Source organism: Mobula hypostoma, chromosome 9 (genome assembly GCF_963921235.1).
Source record: "Mobula hypostoma chromosome 9, sMobHyp1.1, whole genome shotgun sequence".
NCBI lineage: Eukaryota > Metazoa > Chordata > Chondrichthyes > Myliobatiformes > Myliobatidae > Mobula > Mobula hypostoma.
This window is the reverse complement of record NC_086105.1, coordinates 77,915,161-77,934,371: the sequence shown is the minus strand read 5'-3', so window position 1 is coordinate 77,934,371 and position 19,211 is coordinate 77,915,161. Positions and strand designations below refer to the sequence as shown.

The window sequence follows — 19,211 nt, the reverse complement described above, 5'->3', positions numbered from 1 at the left end:
TCATGCTTTTATGCATTGAGTTGCTGCCACATCATTGGCCGATTAGATATTTGCATTAATGAGCATTTATACAAGTGTACCTAATAAAGTGACCATTGAGTAAAAATGGATTTCTTGCCTATTCACCTCTTAATTATGACACACCTATTAAAGTACTTTGAAATAGCAGATAATACCCACTTCTCCCTGGCTGCTGCATTGTATGTATCAAAGATAAAAAAAAACAAATATGGTCAAAAATAATAAGAATTAACATACAGAGTCATCAATGGTTAAAATGTTCCAATGTGAAGTCCCAAGTGTGACCACAGCTTTGAAACACTCTTCATACCTGAATGACCTTGTTGCAATAATTTTGGGTATTCACAAGGATGTTTTCATCTCTCAAGAACCTACTAATAATTATAGAACAGTATAGCACAGGATCAGGCCAATAGACCCATAATATGCTGAATCAGCTAAAAAAGGAAATCAAAAACACACAAACTCTAATCCCTCCAACCTACAACACATCCATACCCCTCAATCTTCCTTACATCTACGTGCCTATCCAAACGTCTCTTAAAAGCTTCTAATGTATTTGCCTCTACCACAATATCAGACAGTGCATTCCAGGCATCCACAACTCTAAACTTACCCCTCTCATCCTCCTTGAACCTACCCCCTCTCACCTGCAATACATGCCCTCTGGTATTAGACATTTCAACTCTTGGAAACAGAAACTCCCTGTCCATTCTATCTATGCCTCTCATAATCTTGTAAACCTCTATCAGACCTTCCCTCAGCCTCCAGCGTTCCAGAGAAAACAACCCGAGTTTTTCCAGCCTCTCATTATAGCACATACCTTTTAACCAGGAAGCATCATGTGCCCTCTCCAAAGCCTATTTTGGGGCGACCAGAATTGTACTCAATACTCCAGATGTGGCCTAACCTGAGTTTTATAACGTTGCAACTTAACCTCTTGATTTTTGAACTCAATGCCTCAACTAATAAAAACAAGCATAAAATAATTATTTTATTCACCTTGTCCTGAAAAAGCATAAAGCAATTCCAGAAAATGCCAGTGGTAGAAGCATGCACTTTTGCACTCAACAGACAGTACTGTTACAGAGACAAGCCCCCATACAGTTATGGCATGCTGCCTAGCAATTATTCACAACTGCTGACTTTAGGATGCAGCATTAAGCAGTTAGCTAATTATTACAATTAGCAATTTGCTGGCACAAATTAATAAAAAATGATTCAGGTACTAATAAGGGGTAGCTGGGAAATGTATTTGTGTTCACTGCTACAACGTAGTTGCTTATACAATATATCAAATGTTTCCTCAGTGAATAATTCCTCATTAATTCTGTTATGTGTACTTACAAGAGAAAATTCAAATGGCCTATATCTGCTCCCATTTCTGTCAAAATGTTGATGGCTGAAGAGCCTCAAAAATGTCTTTTTTCTACCTGGAGTGCCACTGTGGATAGTACCTGTCCACATCTCATCTCTATTCTGCACTCTATCACTCCTTCTCATACTCAATTGAGCAAAGAGAGACTTTTCCTGGTCCCCACTTGCCTTTGACTCAATAGGACATCCTCTTCAATTTCCAGTTCTAAAAATAATGCTGCATCACCATGCTCCCCACCCAATTCCTTTCAGCATTTTTAAGGGACAGTTCGCTTTGCAACCTCCAGGTCTCATCTCTATCCCCACCAATCACTCTTTATGTTTTGCACTTCCCCATGCAACTGCAGGAGATGTGTCATCCATCCTTTTACCTCTTCTCTTCCCATCATCCAGATAACCAATCAGTCTTCCCAGATGAGCAGCAGTTCACTTGTACTTCTTCCAATCTAGTGTACTGACTACATTCAATATTCAAAAATGGTCTCTCCTACACTGGAGAAATCATAAGCAGAATGGGTGATTACTTTGTGTAGCATCTGAGTTCAGTCCATTGGAATGACACTGAGTGTCACATTACCTACCACTTTAATACTGCAACTTCCTGAACTGTTACCATGAGACCCAATGCAGCATTAAAATATACTTTATCCTACTTCCACATACACTGCCACCTTCCACACTTAATATCGAATTTGGCAACTTTAGGTAATTCAATTTCTCTCTATCAGAATTGGCCATTTTGGCTGTAAGTTACCTGTTTGCGACAATGGCTCAGTTTTCTCTCTCCATTAGTATAGCCTGATCTGCTAACATGTTGCACAGTCCCACTATTTGGAACGCAATAAAAAAAATGTAATCACCCTCTTCTAATCACATCCAATAATGTACTTGGACTGACTTCACCTTATCACCAAATTTTCCTTTGGTCTATCCAGCCTTTACTCTGCAATTAAAAACTCTCTCTTTCTCCTTTGCACTTCTGATGAAGGAATCTACTGTAAAACATTACCCCTATCTTTTTCCAGAGATGATGCTTAACCAAAGTGGTTCTAATATTTTGTTTTTATTTCAGATATTCTAAAGCAACTTGGGGTCCACGGACCCCTTGCTTAATGGTATTGGTTCATGGCATAAAAAAGGTTAGGAACCCAGGTCTAAAAGAACATTTAGCCCAACTAGCCTGAATGTTCATCTATTTATGATATTATTCTGATCATTTCTTTTTAAGGTTCTTAGATGGAGACTGGCACAAAACAAACAATTTTCTTAATCAGGATTTATTTTTAATTGCGATATGTCATTTCAGAAATTTATTGGCATCATTGAAATAAAATGCTGTTTCCTTGATTAGAACTTAGAAATTATGTAATTATAACAAGGTCTGCTCCTCCCTATCTACAATGTTGTTAAATTAAAAAAAAGATTAAAGTATAAAACTTCAGAACTCTGCTCAGTTACACAGAATTGCAGATTAATAACTAATTTTGAATACAGAAGTCCTCTGGTCTAGCAAGAAACAACATTTTTGCCTTTCCAATCTTAAGCTCCTACCTTCTGAATCACCTGTGGCCTTGCTTTAACTGATTAAAGGGAATTTCCCTGAGGATAGATTTCAAAATTAAATGTTCATTTCACCATGTTTTTGAAGCTGTAAAGATAATATTTTAACTGAAATAAAAACTGTAATAGTTGACAGTATAAATACCTTAAAAGTAAAATGGTAAAAATGTTACACCTACAAGGAGCAGTGAATTATTAGCTAAACTTCTATTGCATCATATTGCTGAGCCATGCAATGAAATTGCTTACAGGAGGTCAGATAATAATATGTTTCAGAATGAAGATGGCCTTTGGCTAATCACAGTAAGTATGACGGTCTGATGATATCGAAGGAAAACTGTTTTGCCAATGGAATAATGTAAATTTTGCAACTAAAGATCACTTGAAAATGTACTCAAAACAGATCACCATGTATTTTTTACTGTAAAACCTATATAAAGCTCCACATATAAAGAAAACTCCAAATTGCATTGGCTCACAATATGCTAAAAGACATTATGTAATCAGAATAGTGGAAAAGAATTACTGAGGAATTGGAGGGCGTTTGGATTTGGGGAAATAAGGGATTGGAAGCTTGGCAATCACCTGGTGACAAAGAGCTTGTAGGATCATTCTGAGATGTGGCAACAAGAGTGCAGTAACAAGTGGACATGTAGTTACTGGGATAGGAACATCATGGGTCTGAACTGTGACATGTTGATAAATGTGGCTGACTGCAAAATTTGAACTGAAGTTCAGCAGAACAGGTCTCAGAAATAGTAGCTAGGTTACAGAAAACTTGGGAAATGGGTTCAGGCACTTTGGAAGTACCGGCACCCCACCCTGCAAAAATCATTTCAGGGAGGTAGCATCATCAATTTGCGGGAGAATTCTGGGAGAGGTGGGATGTCTGCAATAGAGTAGCTCCTTAGCAGCTAGCCAGCTAGTTTAAATAACGTTAGCTATGTTAATGAACAAATGACACCCATTAAACTCACCTCACCATGTCTTTTACAGTCTTAACCCACCATGGGCAATAGGAAAGCTACTGTTGCAAACAGTGCAGCGAGGAACACTGTCATTATTTTTGACCCCTATCAGGCAGGGGTACACTTTAGTGTAGTCTGGGGTGATATACGTTTTATTTTTTTTTGGAACACTCTGCCACTCTGACTTTTTTTTGGAACTCTCTCGCTCTTGCTCTCGCTCTCTATCGTGCGCGCTCTCTTGCTCATGGTCACTCTCACTCGCGTTTGCTTTCTCGCTCTCTCGCTCTCTCTCGTGGTCGCTCTCTCGTGCTTGCTTTCTTGCTCTCACTCTCTCTCGCATGCTTCCTCGCTCTCACTCTCTTTCGCGCACTCTCTCGCTCGTGGTCGCTCTCACTCTCACTCGCGCTTGCTCTCTCGCGCTTGCTTTCTTGCTCTTGCTCTCTCTCTTGTGGTCGTTCTCTCGCGCTTGCTTTCTTGCTCTTGCTCTCTCTCCCGTGGTCGCTCTCTCGCGCTTGCTTTCTTGCTCTTGCGCTCGCTCTCTCACTCTCTCTCGCGCGTTCTCTCACACTTGCTCTCAAAAAAAATCAATTCTCCGGGACATTGTATATAAATTGTGGGCATCAGGGAGCCACTATTAATTTGCGGGAGACTCCCGGAACTTCCGGGAGAGGTGGGATGTCTGGAAGTAACAAACACAAAGGCCCTAGAATGAGGGGTTGTAACAAAAGAAAGTGGAAGAAAGAACAGAGAAAGAAAATCACTGCAATGGGAAGGATAACATACAAAATGCTGGAGGAATTCAGCAGGTCAAGCAGCATATAGGGAGAGGAACAAACAGTCGACATTTCAGGACTGAGACATTGCATTTGTGCTCAACAGGCCTTCATCAGGTCTTGGCATGAAACTTTGATTGTTTATTCCTCTCCGTAGATGCTGCCTGACCTGCTGAGTTCCGCCAGCATTTTGTGTGTATTACCCTGGATTTCTAGCATCCGCAAAATCTCGTGTTTATGATTGGAAGGTGTGGTGTGATGCGGGCAAATGAATGTGGCACTGTGCAGAATGTACAGTTAATCTAGACTTGTAAAAAATTCAGGCCTGGGTGAGACAATAAATAACTCAAAGGCAGAGAGTACTCTCGATCGTCATAGACAGAAAAAGGTATCGGTCACGAGAAAAACATGGGGACAAAAGGGATTTTTTTTATTGCTCCAAAAGCTTATAAAAGAAAGGAAAGCCTTTTCAGTAGCAGGAATGATTATGTTTAGATGTTCAAGTCAAAAGAAACAATAGAAAAAGCTTGAATATGGGATTGTGGCATATTGTCAATGGAAGATATGAGAAAAGAACACCAAAATGTGGTGGCATAGATAAATTGGGAGGCACAAATATAGAGCAACGTAGTATGAATGAAGTGACACAAGCAGGTATCGTTGTTAAATGTAGGAGATAACCTCACTTTCCTACTTTACATCCCAGATCCCAGATGGGGAGATGAGGCTGAGTACAGGGTTATGGTAGGAAACTTTGTCACATGGTGCGAGCAGAATTACCTGCAGCTTAATGTGAAAAAGACTAAGGAGCTGGTGGTAGACCTGAGGAGAGCTAAGGTACCAGTGACCCCTGTTTCCATCCAGGGGGTCAGTGTGGACATGGTGGAAGATTACAAATACCTGGGGATACGAATTGACAATAAACTGGACTGGTCAAAGAACACTGAGGCTGTCTACAAGAAGGGTCAGAGCCATCTCTATTTCCTGAGGAGACTGAGGTCCTTTAACATCTGCCAGACGATGCTGAGGATGTTCTACGAGTCTGTGGTGGCCAGTGCGATCATGTTTGCTGTTGTGCGCTGGGGCAGCAGGCTGAGGGCAGCAGGCTGAGGGTAGCAGACACCAACAGAATCAACAAACTCATTCGTAAGGCCAGTGATGTTGTGGGGATGGAACTGGACTCTCTCACGGTGGTGTCTGAAAAGAGGATGCTGTATAAGTTGCATGCCATCTTGGTCAATGTCTCCCATCCACTACATAATGTACTGGGTGGGCACAGGAGTACGTTCAGCCAGAGACTCATTCTACCGAGATGCAACACAGGGTGTCATAGGAAGTCATTCCTGCCTGTGGCCATCAAACTTTACAACTTCTCCCTTGGAGTGCCAGACACCCTCAGCCAACAGGCTGGTTTGGACTTATTTCATAATTTACCGGCATAATTTACATACTACTATTTAACTATTTATGGTGCAACTGTAATGAAAACCAATTTCCCCCGGGATCGATAAAGTATGACTATGACTATGAGATCCAAATCTGGGATTTCTTATCCCCACTCAGCATTACTATTTTTGCTGAGAATTAGAACATGAACAGAAAGGGAATTTCTGTTCACACTAATCTTTCTGTTGAAATATTTCAAAGCTATATAAAGTACATATACACTCAATTGTCACTTTGTTAGGTACACCTGCAAACCTGCTCACTAATGCAAATATTTAATCAGCCAATCAGGTGGCAACAACTCAATGCATAAAAGCATGCCGACATGGTCAAGAGGTTTAGTTGTTGTTCAGACTAAACATCAGAATGGGGAAGAAATGTGATCTAACTGACTTTGACTGTGGAATGATTGTTGGTGCCAGATAGCGTGGTTTAAGTATCTCAGAAACTGCTCACCTGCTTGATCACAACAGTCTCTAGATTTTTTTTGTACAGAGAATTGTGTGAAAAACAAAAAAACATCCAGTAGGTGGCAGTTCTGTGGGTGAAAACACCTTGTTAATGAGAGAGGTCAGAGGAGAATAGCCAGACTGGTTAAAACTGAAGGGAAGGCAACTGTAACACAAATAAGCATGCATTACAACAGTACTGTGCTGAAGAGTATCTCTGAATGCACATGTTGAACCTTGAAGTAGATGGCATACAGCAGAAGATCACAAACACAGAGTAATATATTCAGTACCTTTTGTACCCAATAAAGTGGCCACTGAGTATATTTAGGCTGATTTGTAGGTGACCCATTGCAAATTTAATTTCATGTTTTTCAGATGGTAGGTTCAATGCCAGCCCAGAGCATGACTCTTCCTTCAGCCATCTCATTCAAAGCGGATTAACTTGCCCTTCTGATGTTACTTAACAGGGCCTGTTTTGGTCTAACTTTATCACTTACAATAGGTACCAAAGAATATGCTGAAAGGAGAATACGGCCGCATTCACTGGGTTGAAAATAAGAACCTAAAAATATTAAAGAACTGGATAATGCATCTGGAAAAGGACAAATTCCTGCCGATTAAAACTTTCTACTATCACAGCACATTTCTCCTTTCAACACTTGGGAAAAAATACCAATGCAATAATTACTACCTTAGTTATTTCATTTCAAGTTATGACAGTTCAAGTCATAACAAGTTCATGTCCCAAATTTAATTCCTCATTATGATCTTTTTCAGCTTTTCTTCAGATTGTTTCTGGTAGTGAGATGGAATGCAGATGACTACATTCATTATTTACACTCCATACTTGCTGACTTTACCAATTATTTCCAAAAGTGTGATGCAGTAGATTCTGCTTAATTGGAACACATTAGGACCAGTACATTTTGGCCCAATTATGCAGCTGCCCCAATTAGCCAAAATTACATGGAAATAGCTAAAGGTATAAAAAGACAAACCACCATTTAACTGAGTAACAAATTATGTAGTTAAATGAAATATAGAACAAATCAGAATACCACCTATTGCTACCACAGTACTAAAAAAACTGTGCACTAGTTTCTAATAGTTATTGATGGAAGAATTTATCCAGTGTATGCTGTCGTGTATGGGGTGTCCAGGGAGGGGTGGCACCTCTGGTAAAGGGGCATGCCCTGCCCATTCTGGAGCAGCTCACTCATCTTTGGTCCGCACCAGACACTCAGCTCTCACCTGTGGCTCCAGGGAGATGATTGCATCTGATAGCGGCCACATCCCGGTAAACGGCATCAACAGGCAGGCTAAACCAGGTGAGTATAGCCAGCAGGCCTCATACCCCAGTGAAATAGGGACATACCTGTCTTAACAAGTGAAGTCAGCTCCAGTGGTCTAGGTTGTTGTGATCAACAGCAAGATCCAACGGTCAAGAAGATGGTTCTGCAACACTTTGTGGAGAGCGAAGGGCATGATAAGGCACAGAAGTCATGGTCATCCACTGCAACTAAGGAAGATCTCAGTGTGTGACGACTACTTGTACCGCTGGACCCAGACTCTTGAGGTCGAGAGAGTGAACCTATCCCATATAACATTCTTTCCATTTTTAAAAACTCTCCTTCATGGGTTGCACAGTCATCGTTGTATATGACAGACAACCAACAGACTGCCCTGTTCTTTTGATTGACTGTAAATGCACAAAATTAGTGCATACACCTAGGGTAGATAATGTATGCCTTCATACAATGCTTTTGACAATAACATCCTCCAAATCTTCACTTCCATTGTAATATTCAAGATGATTGTCAATGTTTTCAAATCCTTCGTAGTTCCTAACTTGCTGGAGTAGTGAAATTGCTTCATTTTCACTCCCGGCCATTTCTGGCATCTCCATGCCTGAATGCTTGCAACTGCAGTAAACAAAATAGTTCTAAATTGTCTTGCTCCTTATTTCTTGCTAACTATCAGTGACAAAAATCACTGCTTTTTGCACACAAACACATGAAACTATCGCTATTTAAGGACAGTGTTGTGCCTAATGGCCACACAAGTGCATGTGACTGACACTAGTTAGAAACTGTTCACGACATTCTCCTGTCCCAAGTAAACAGCGTAGTGAACCAAATAATCGGAGGGAATCTGGCTATTTTCTCAATTACTTTTTGTTCTTCAAGAGTTGTCCCAAATAAGCAACTATCCTGATTAAACAATAGACCAATTAACCAGAATCCCAAAAGGAAACCATCTTTACAAAAAATAATATACTAACTAGAGCATTAAGGATTTAAAATAGAATGTGTTTTATTTTGTGCTATATTGGAAAGACCAGAACCATCCCTAACTGCCCTTGAGATGGCAGTGGCGAGCCATCTTCTTGAACTATCACACTCCTGGTGAAAGTATCACACAATCAAACTCAAAGACTGTCCCGAGCCTTGTGGCCCATCAAGCCGGTGCTTATGCAGGTTTCTGTGGCGTGAAGTGACTGAGAGTACGAGACTCCCCCCAGGATAGGACGCCAGTCTATTGTGAGGTTAACCCCCAGCATTTGCCGGTATCCATTTTCAGCTGGGTGGACTGGAGCAGTGTGTGGTTCAGTGCCTTGCTCAAAGACAGAACACGCTGCCTTGGCCGAGACTCAAACCCACGACCTTCAGATCGTGAGCCCAATGCCCTAACCACTTGGCCATGCGCCAAGCGCCACACACACACACACAATGGGATACGGGAAATAAAATTTAGAACCAGTGATGGACTATTGATAAAATTTGAAGCTAGAGCATGCAGGACTTGATTAGGATCTTCGGGGCAGTGCTGTGTCTGTGGGCCTGTTGTTCTCATCATTCTTGCTGATAGAATTTGGAGGTTTGTGCGGTGATGCCATCGTGGCCTACACAAGTAACTGTGGCGCACTATAGTGAGAGAGGTGACAGAAGGATTTAGGCTACTGCAAATGTCACCAATTAAGTTAGCCATTTTGCCCTGGTGTCAATCTTATGTCAGAGGGATAGCATTTGTTAACAATTGTGGAAAGGCTTTGAAATACCTAAACTCTGACCTGTTCTTGACACTAATCCAGTAGAATTTCTGGTCAATAATTGACCACAAGATATTTAGAGTTGGGACTGAGCTCTTTGCAATTGCCTGGATTTCTGCATTAATTACTCATAAAATATGGTCTGACGTTCATCCAAGTCACAATAATAGACAAAGACAATCTGCCTAAACTAACAACACACAAATGATTGTACTTCTCATGTCTTCATTTAACATATTGTTTAATCATTCACAGTTAAGGCTGGAAAACGTATGGAAACCCTTGTATTCAATAACTGGTTGAACCTCCATTAGCAGCAAAGGACTATAAGACTATAAGACACAGGTGCAAAATTAGGCTGTTTGGCCTATCGAATCTGCTCCGCCATTCAATCATGGCTGATCCATTTTTCCCCTCCTCGACCCCACTCCCCGTAATCTTTGATGCCATGTCCAATCAAGAACATATCAAGCTCTGCCTTAAACATACACAATGACCTGGCCTCCACAGCTGCCTGTGGTAATAAATTCCACAAATTCAGATTCAGAATCAGGTTTATTACTGGCATGTGTTGTGAAATTTGTTAACTTAGCAGCAGCAGTTCAATGCAATATATAATATAGAAGAAAAAAATAAATAAATCTTATTCAGTATACTTTATACAGTGTACATATATTGAATGGAATAAAAATCGTGCAAAAAACAGAAATACTGTATATTAAAAAAAGTGAGGTTGTGTCCAAGGGTTCAATGTCCGTTTAGGAATCGGATGGCAGAGGCTTAGTAGGGATGAATACAGGACAGAAAGTGTTATATTTGAATGCACACAGTGTGTAAAATAAGGTAGGTGATCTTGCAGCGTTGTTTGAGATTGGCAGGTATGACGGTGTGGACATTGCTGACTCACGACTGTGTGGAGGTTGTATTATGGCAAGACTTAATATGCAGGCAATGATATACTGCAATTGAGTAGAGACAACCCAGGCAAGAAAGGACTTTGAAGAGAATAGCCTCCCTTTGCATACCAAGAGTCTGGAGATAAGATAACCTATCCAAGGCACACACACCAACAAAGGAACTATTGCTTTACTAACTACAAAATATACTTGGGTTGTCAGTTTATAGGTTTTATTAACCTTTAACACTTATGTTTTGAATGGCGATTGATTTTTCATGAAAGGAATTCAAACATACAGTTCACCAAATGGCCAATATCCATAAGGTACAGGAGCAAAATTAGGCCATTGGGCCCCATCGAGTCCACTCCACCATTTCATCATGGCTGATCCATTTTCCCTCTCAGCCCCAATTTCCATAATTGACAAGTTAATTTTGTATAAAAATAGTATTTTTCTGTCCTGACTTCAGAACAGTGTGGCTACAGGGGCATGCTGTCCTCCTTGTACACAAGTAAAAATCCCCTCGGATTCAAGTGCAACCAGTCCTCTTTGTACAGGTCACACCTATCCCAGAAGAGGTCCCAATGATCCAGAAATCTGAATTCCTGGCCCCGTTCCAATCCTTCAGCTATATATTTATTCACCAAATCATTTTATTCCTATACTCACTGTTGCATGGCACAGGCAGCAATCCTGTGATTACTGCCCTTGAGGTCCTGCTTCTCAGCTTCCCTCCCAACTCCCTGTATTTTGCTTTCAGCACCTCCTCCCTTTTTCTGCCTACATTTTTGGTACCAATATGTACCATGACTTCTGGCTGCTCATCCTCCCATTTCAGGACATAGCAAATGCGTTAAGAAACATCATGAACCCGATTACTTGGGAGGCAAACTACCATCCGTGTTTCTTTTTCACGCCCACAGAACTACCTATCTGTCCCCCTAACTATAGAATCTCCTATTACTGGTGCCAACCTCTTCCGTTCCCTACCATTCTGAGCCACAGGGCCAGACTCATTCTGGACTAATGAGTGAGACCAAAGCTAGACCATCAGGATTTCAGTACAAATGGATCTGTGCTTAGCAGAATTTCACTGCATTGTTTTGGCACCCTCACTTTGGTGATCTTGAGACTCTAGAAAAGATGCTGAGGGGAACTGCAAGATTAATTCTCAATGTAAAGCAGTCACCAATGTAAATTCCTTTCGTTAGCTTGCTTATTTGACTGCAATATGATCAATATATAGAAAACAAAGACGATACTGGATTGCTATAATAAGAAATAATTATTTTATCAGAGCAGTTTAGGAATCATGTCCATGAAACATTTAAGGGAAGAACCATGTTAGAGGTTCCTTTTTCTAGCAAAAATATTGCTGGTTCAAGTGATTGACACCATCTGTAAAATTTCTTCAAGGGAATGGGATCCATTTCTGTCCCAAATGATGATTACCTTATAATTATTGTTTAATTTAAAATATATTTGTCTTTCCTGTAGTTTTTCACATCATGGAAAGATTATATGGCTTCAAGTGGATTGATAGCACATGTACAATGGTAATGCACTCAAGATGCATTCTTGTGTATGGAGTGCTGTTCTCTGGTTTGTTGACCACGTGCTTACCCAGAGCCACAGAACTTGTCTTCACCAACATCTTGTGTGACATGACTTCCAACTCCCATTTTCAGGCCTCTCCGTTTTCCCCAGCAAAGATCCCAGATACCGAGTTCCAGCGATTGCTTCTCCCTCCAGATTCTATGCACCACCACTTACCGCAAAGTGAAGATGTCTGCTACCTCCTTCCCTACCACTGCCCTACTCCTTGCTCTTCACCAACTGCCACAGACCTCTCTTGGGACTTCTCAACCCAAAACACTGACTGTCTATTCCCCTGCATTTGCTGCCTGACCTGCTCAGTTCCTCTTGCACTTTTTGTGTTGCTTGGGTTTCAATACAACATCTCCTGAAGTGTTATCCCCTAGCAAGAGTATCTGGAATTCCTAAAACATGAATCTGGGTTTTCTTTACAGGGAATGAAGTTGAATCATAGCAATCTTTTCCACATCATCTACATTAACGAGTTGAAGAAGACAGCTGCCCCACATGATGATAACTTTGAGCATTCCCTGATTGCTTCTCACCAGTGCCACTTATCACAACTTCTTCACTAATAAAACTGTTGTGCAGATCACAAGAACCGTCCTCAGCTAATCACAGACGTTGCTGTTGTTGATTTCATGACTTCTTATTCCTGAGGTGGTAAGGATGCACCCAGCTCTTTCCATGATAGGTTAGTTTAAAGATATATGGTGACGTGCTTGATCTTCCACACATGCATTACTTACTCTCCATCCACTCCAGCAAATTGCTTCATGACAGACTTAATTTCGTAACAATTACTGGTGGTCTACACTTAGAAGTTTTATACACTGTTGTTCTCGTTATACACGCATTTATATTTTGGGGGGTGGATTAAATCTGCTTTTCATATCTATTACATTGTTTAAATATGTGTTACTGGTCAAATTTTACTTTTTTTGTTATACATCGAATAATGAATTATTGTTGTTATACATGACCAGATTGGCTGAATGATATTTGTTGAGCTAATGTTGACCATGTGTAAATAGAACAAAATACCTTATTGAATTCTCATTGATCTAGCTACAATGACCAATGAAGTGATATGCTCTCACTGAGGCACAATGGCCAAAGCACTGGGTCTGAGGGTCCACTACGGAAGTCAAAGGCCCAGTGTCTGAGAATCCAATGGAGGCTTAAGGCCCCGAGTTGGGGGCGGTTCGAGGACTATCTATGTGTGCACTTGGATGGATGGGTGGGTAGGTAAGTGGGAGGGAGGTAAGGGGCTTACTTTGCTGTTGTTGTTTTGTCGTTGTTCTGTAGTGTGTGTTCTGTGAACGAGGTTGGCATGCCATGCTGGCGCAGAATGTGTATCAACACTTGTGGGCTCCCCCAGCACGTTCTTAACTTGTGTTGATTATTGACTTAAATGGTGCATTTCATTGTATGTTTCTATATACATGTGACAAATAAATCAATCTGAATCATGAGCCAAGTGAATGTGATCAAGATAGTCACATTTGGCAAGTAGCTGACACCGATTCGACAGCCAGTACACTGTTAAGCGATTAAGTTTTAACATTTTCTTGTTGCTTTCCTCCAGCCAAGTGCACCATAACCAATCAGCACTCTTCAGGATAGCACTAAGGTACAGTTACAGCACTAAGCATCACAAATTTATGAAGCACGCAATATAAACTAAATATATTTTGCTAATGATTACTATTTGAAGATGATATCACCGAATAAGGAATATTCATTAATTATTAAATTGCACTCATTATTTTCTTCTTCACAATTTGTACAAACCGATCCACACTGATTTTAAAGAAATTATTTTACACACTCAATATACATAGACTAATAACGTAACTAAACAGCTCTGAAATTTGGAAGGACTCCTTTAGTGGGAGAAAAATATGAACAGGTACTACTCACAGTTGCATGTGATATAGTCAGGTAGCCATTCTTGACTGTACATTTTCTTCGCTGCCAAACTTTTCGAAGGCTAAAATGGAAATAAAATACAAACAGTTACTTCATATGGTATAAAATGAATAACATAATCCTATGTCACATTAAACACACAAAAACAAATGGATCTTCATGTGGCATCTATTATGGATTTATGAAAAAGTAGTGGGATAAGACTAGAAAATCAATTTAGCAGCTGAAAAAAAGAAACATTAATGTGTCAGTTATCAATCATATAATAAAATGAATTATTTCTATGGAAAATTAGTCCATCATGCTTCTTTTTAATTACACAGAACCATTAGGTATCATCTAACGTGCCAACACCATCTAATTAAAAAGAACCAAAGTGCTACATGATTGTAGATAACTATCTTCCTTTCCAATTTCATTTCAGGAATCAAGGATAAACTTTATTCACCATATACATTTATATGTATTAGGAATTTGTTATGGTGAGATGACATGGCACGCGACAAAAAAAATCACATTCAACAATTATGCAGAATAAAGAATTACATAAAAGTAAAGTTAGAAATATAGATATGGAATAAAATGTGCAGAAATACTTAAGTACCAGCATGTAAATGTACAGAGCATTATTCAAAAGCAGCTTAAAGTGTTTACAGTGTAGTTCCGTGAATGAGATAACTATGGAGATGTTTGGGAGCTAAATAGACTGGTTAACTGCCTGCGAGAAGAAACTTTAAGATGGCCTAAAGTTTCTGTTATAATAGCCATGGACTCCATCATTAATTAATAAATCATGCCACTTCCCCAAAAAACATTTTTGAACATTTAATAAACTTCAGAAAAATTCCAATAGTTTCAGCAGCATAGTTCTCAACTTTGACTTTTCCCAACATACATCTTCATTCAACTACATGGCCACTCACAAGAAATGACCTTGGGATTTCATTAAGGTCACAGTGACTAACTGCATCATTTTCTCAGATTTTCTTCCATTATTCCACTCGCCCATTAACACAGTTCAGATTTTTAAAATCATGGAATCAACTCTTTTATAGTTAAACAGGTGAATAGATCTGTACAGCATTTAACTTTTTAAAAAAATTCCAACATTAAAGCTGAAAATTTGTTGCAAACATGAATGATGTGTTGCAAAAAAGTCTAAAGTCCACTATTGTTTTCTAGAATAATATAACAGGCATGCAAGAACAGTTAAAAAAAAACACTAAAAATGTAACGTATACAGCCTTTTCTAAGTTTTATTTTCCACCAGAAAGTCAATTTGCATCAGTTTTAAACCCAATGATAGATCTGTGGATTTCATCATTTTTGTAACACACTATTCACATTTTCTGTAGCAGATGTTTAACTTTTAAACCTAGGAATTTCAATGGTGTTAGATGACACATACACTCTGGGGCTGCACTTGTAACTTGCTTGCTAATGATCACATCTAATCAGACAATCATATGGGAGCAACTCAATGAATAAAAACATGCATACATGGTCAAGAGGCTCAGTTGTTTACAGCAAACATCAGAATAGGGAAGAAATATGATCTAAGTGACTGACTGTGGAATGATTGTTGGTGCCATAAGGGCCATTTTGAATATCTCAGAAACTGCAGATCTCTTGGGATTTTCACACACAACAGTTCACAGAGAATGGTGCAAAAAACAAAATGGAAAAAAAATACCGAGCTGCAGTTCTGTGGCCAAAAAAACATTGTTAATAAGAGAGATCAGAGAAGGATGGTCAGACTAGTTCAAACTGACAGGAAGGCAGCAGCAATTTAAATAACCACTTGTTACAACAGTGATGTCCATAAGTAACTCTGAATGCACAACAAATCAAACCTTGAAGAGAATAGGCTACATCAGCAGAAGACCACACCAGATTCCACTCCTCTACCTAACAATGTGGCCACTGAGTGTAAATCCATGCAACTGTCCAACTGCAAAGCAAATACAGTCATCTTCATTTTGAAAGTAATCAGCAAGTGTTAATAAAAATGTAGGTGTTACCTACCCATCACTTTTCTTCAAGAGGTACCCTTTCTTCTCACTTCCATACTCCTTGTTACCTTGAAGCTGGTGCATACTGTAGCCTGACTGTCTGCTTTGAGAATCCTAAGAGGAACCAGTTTTGTGAACTACTATGGCACACACAATAGCAGACTAATTCATGAGTACAAAACTAATACTTCAGGATAAAGTAATGGCATGCAGAAGAACAAGATGATGCAAAATACAGCAACAAAACTAAAGTTTGATGGATTATTCGGTCAAGCAGCTAACTTGCAGGTTGGTCATAATTTATCAGCTATTTGCACTTTTTAGTTTACCTTTAACAGTTAAATTTCATTGTTGTTACTATTCTTTTTTGAATAGTTTAAAGATGGCAGTGTGAGTGACTAAAATGAACATACGATATTTAAAATCGTGAAATACAAATGTATATCAATGTGGACAAATCCATACTGAGAAACTATTATTATTCCAATCTAACATACAAATCAGGCATAGCACAGAACTAGAAACAAAATGGCAAATTAACTCCAATTGTAAGAATAGTTTGAGTTCTCTTTTGTAATTTTAACTCTAATTGTGCAGAAACACATTGTAGAATTTGTAACCATTAATTTGTACTGTATAGCTTTATATTTTAAAAACTAGCATTGATATCTTAGTTTGCCAGACACAGAATTTGTAGTAAATTTATCTGGAAAGTTATTTTGCTCAACTGCATCTCCCAGAATTAAATGAAGACTAAACCTTTTTTGTTCCCAAGATTTACTTAATTTGTTTCCAAATATTTGTGTAATTTTAATACAGGTCTGAACTTCCCTTGTCATCCACATTAATATTCATATTGCTTTAATATATGGCTAGTAAAACTAATGCAATGACTTGAAACTGGAGAACAACAATGTTACAGGCATGAAATGATACAGGTAAGGTAACCTACATGCAAATTTTAATTAAAACTCGAACTTACTCTCCTAGACTTTGTTCAGGAAAGGCAAAAACATTTATAGGAGGGAAAAGTGGTAAGTACATATGACAAAAGACATTCCTAAGATTCTGCATGTTTAAAACCTGTATTTTTAAAATGTTAAAGTTACAAAATTAATGGCTGATCAGAGGCACATCAACAAATTGACTGATTAACAATGCAGCAAAAAAATTATACTGCCTTCAATTCTGTGTACTCTGGCAGCATTTAATGAATCTCTGAATAGTTGAAATAAAATTAGCTCCAATGATTAGGCAATAACTCAGTTATAATGAGAGTATCATGCCAGTTAAGATAGAGATACGAATTTTCAAAAATAAATACCTAGCAAAGCCATTTCCAACATTCATGATAACTAATCAATGCAAGGTGAATAAGGAAAGCTGGACCTTACAGAATTTTAAATAAAAATTAGAAAAATGTTGAAATATGCAGTAAGCAATTTTAATTCTTGAACTGTAATTCAAATAAGTTTTATGATAAGCTCTGTAACCTCAGAAGACATGTAGCATTTAAGAAAGAGCTGCATAAACACCAGCAAAAATAAAACGGGTGGATGTACATTCGACCAGGAGAGAAAGCTTGTGGAGCATACAGAGCAGTGTCATCATTTTGGGACACCTTTGATGGTGTCAACAATGTTGCAAAGAATATTCAGCACAGAAAAGTGCTACTTAGCCTAACATTTAATGCTTGGTTATGCTATCAAGGCCTCAACAGTGGAGCTAACGTAAGATGCTGACATATCACCACGGTGGAGGAAGTTTGCAGCGGTGTAGGGTTCCCAGTCATTTTGCATTCTATGCCATGGACCCTGACCCTAGCCTATCAAGGACTGTGTGATGGCAGCCTGTGCATCAACCTCCTCACATTAAATACAGTCACAGGCAGGCATTCTCCATTAAGGAAATCCATCCTAACTTTCCAGAATATGTGTGTATCCTGAATTGGCCTCTACAGCCACCTGTAGACCCACCAATAAACAACCCCTTAGGAGAACATAATTGTTGACTCGAGTGATTCTACTACTACCACTACATTTATGCTTTCCCTGAGCCAATGTATTTAATATAACAATGCAGCTCAAGTCAGAAATTACACTTCACATGCAGTTCCGTAAAGGTGGGAGGTGGGGAGAATGCAGACGGAGAGAGAAAGGAGAGAGTGGATTATCTGTAGCTCAAAATTTTACTATTCATACTTCAGGTTATAGACTAACTAGACTAAAATATGAGATATTGTTTATCTAGTTTGCATTTCACCTCACCCTGGCAGTAGAGAAAGCCAAGGTTGATGTGGGAATGAGAAGATGTGTTGAAATGGCATGTAACTGCAAGGTCAGGACAAATGTGCTCCACAAAATAGTTTGCCTAGTGTTTGCTTGGAAGTGAGCTCCTCTACATTGAGATTACCAAATACAGTACATGAGTATGGAGGAGCTGCATGTGAATGTTTGTCTGACCTTGAAGGGTAGATTGAGTCCGAGGATGGCAGTGAAATGGAGGAGATGGAGTCCTGCATCTTGCTGCAATGTAAAGTGCCAGGGGACAGGGAGGGGGTATTGGTGGAAATGAGCTAATCATAAAGTCACTGAGAGGAGTGCTTGCAGAAAGGAATGGATATTGGAAGACTTGATGGTGGTGGGATCATGTGCAGGTGGTGGAAATTATGAATGATGATGTTTCGGTGCAAAGGTTGGTTGTTGTGGGTCTACCCACATCTCAAGGACTACAGTTCAAGAAGGAAACTCACCACCACGCTCTCAAAGTCAATTAGGGATGGCCAACTCAACCTGTAAGGCCCACATTGCCCCAAAGGAATAAAGAAAAACTTGCTTCTATACTAAGGCTATATGGGGGAAAAATACTGTGTGCCAACATTCAATCTTAAAGAATCTTGAACATTCACAACAGTCTGTTTTCTGTTCTAAGACATTTTTGCTTTGAAATTCTTGTTGCAGCTATTACCTTTATTCACAGTTTAATACCACCAGGAATTAGTTAAATATCTTCTGAAAATCTAGAGACAGCATCTACTACATTCTCTTCATCAACCTCTCAATCTTTGGAAGACATAATCAGGTTAGTAAAACACAATTTGCCTTAATATGTCTATATTAGTTTTAT

The 19,211-nt window shown here is 39.2% G+C and overlaps 1 protein-coding gene across 5 annotated transcripts in view; it reads right to left on the bottom strand.

Annotated features, from left to right (window-relative positions):
- Nucleotides 1-19,211, bottom strand: part of LOC134351808 (arf-GAP with SH3 domain, ANK repeat and PH domain-containing protein 1-like) — a 729,826-nt gene that overhangs the window by 195,316 nt on the left and 515,299 nt on the right. For all 5 annotated transcript variants that reach the window (XM_063058512.1, XM_063058513.1, XM_063058511.1 and 2 more), the window contains exons 12-13: nt 16,099-16,199; nt 14,065-14,134 (exon numbers count right to left, since the gene is read on the bottom strand). In XM_063058512.1, coding sequence (XP_062914582.1) covers nt 14,065-14,134; nt 16,099-16,199 — 171 coding nt within the window. The remainder of the gene's footprint in view (nt 1-14,064; nt 14,135-16,098; nt 16,200-19,211) is intronic.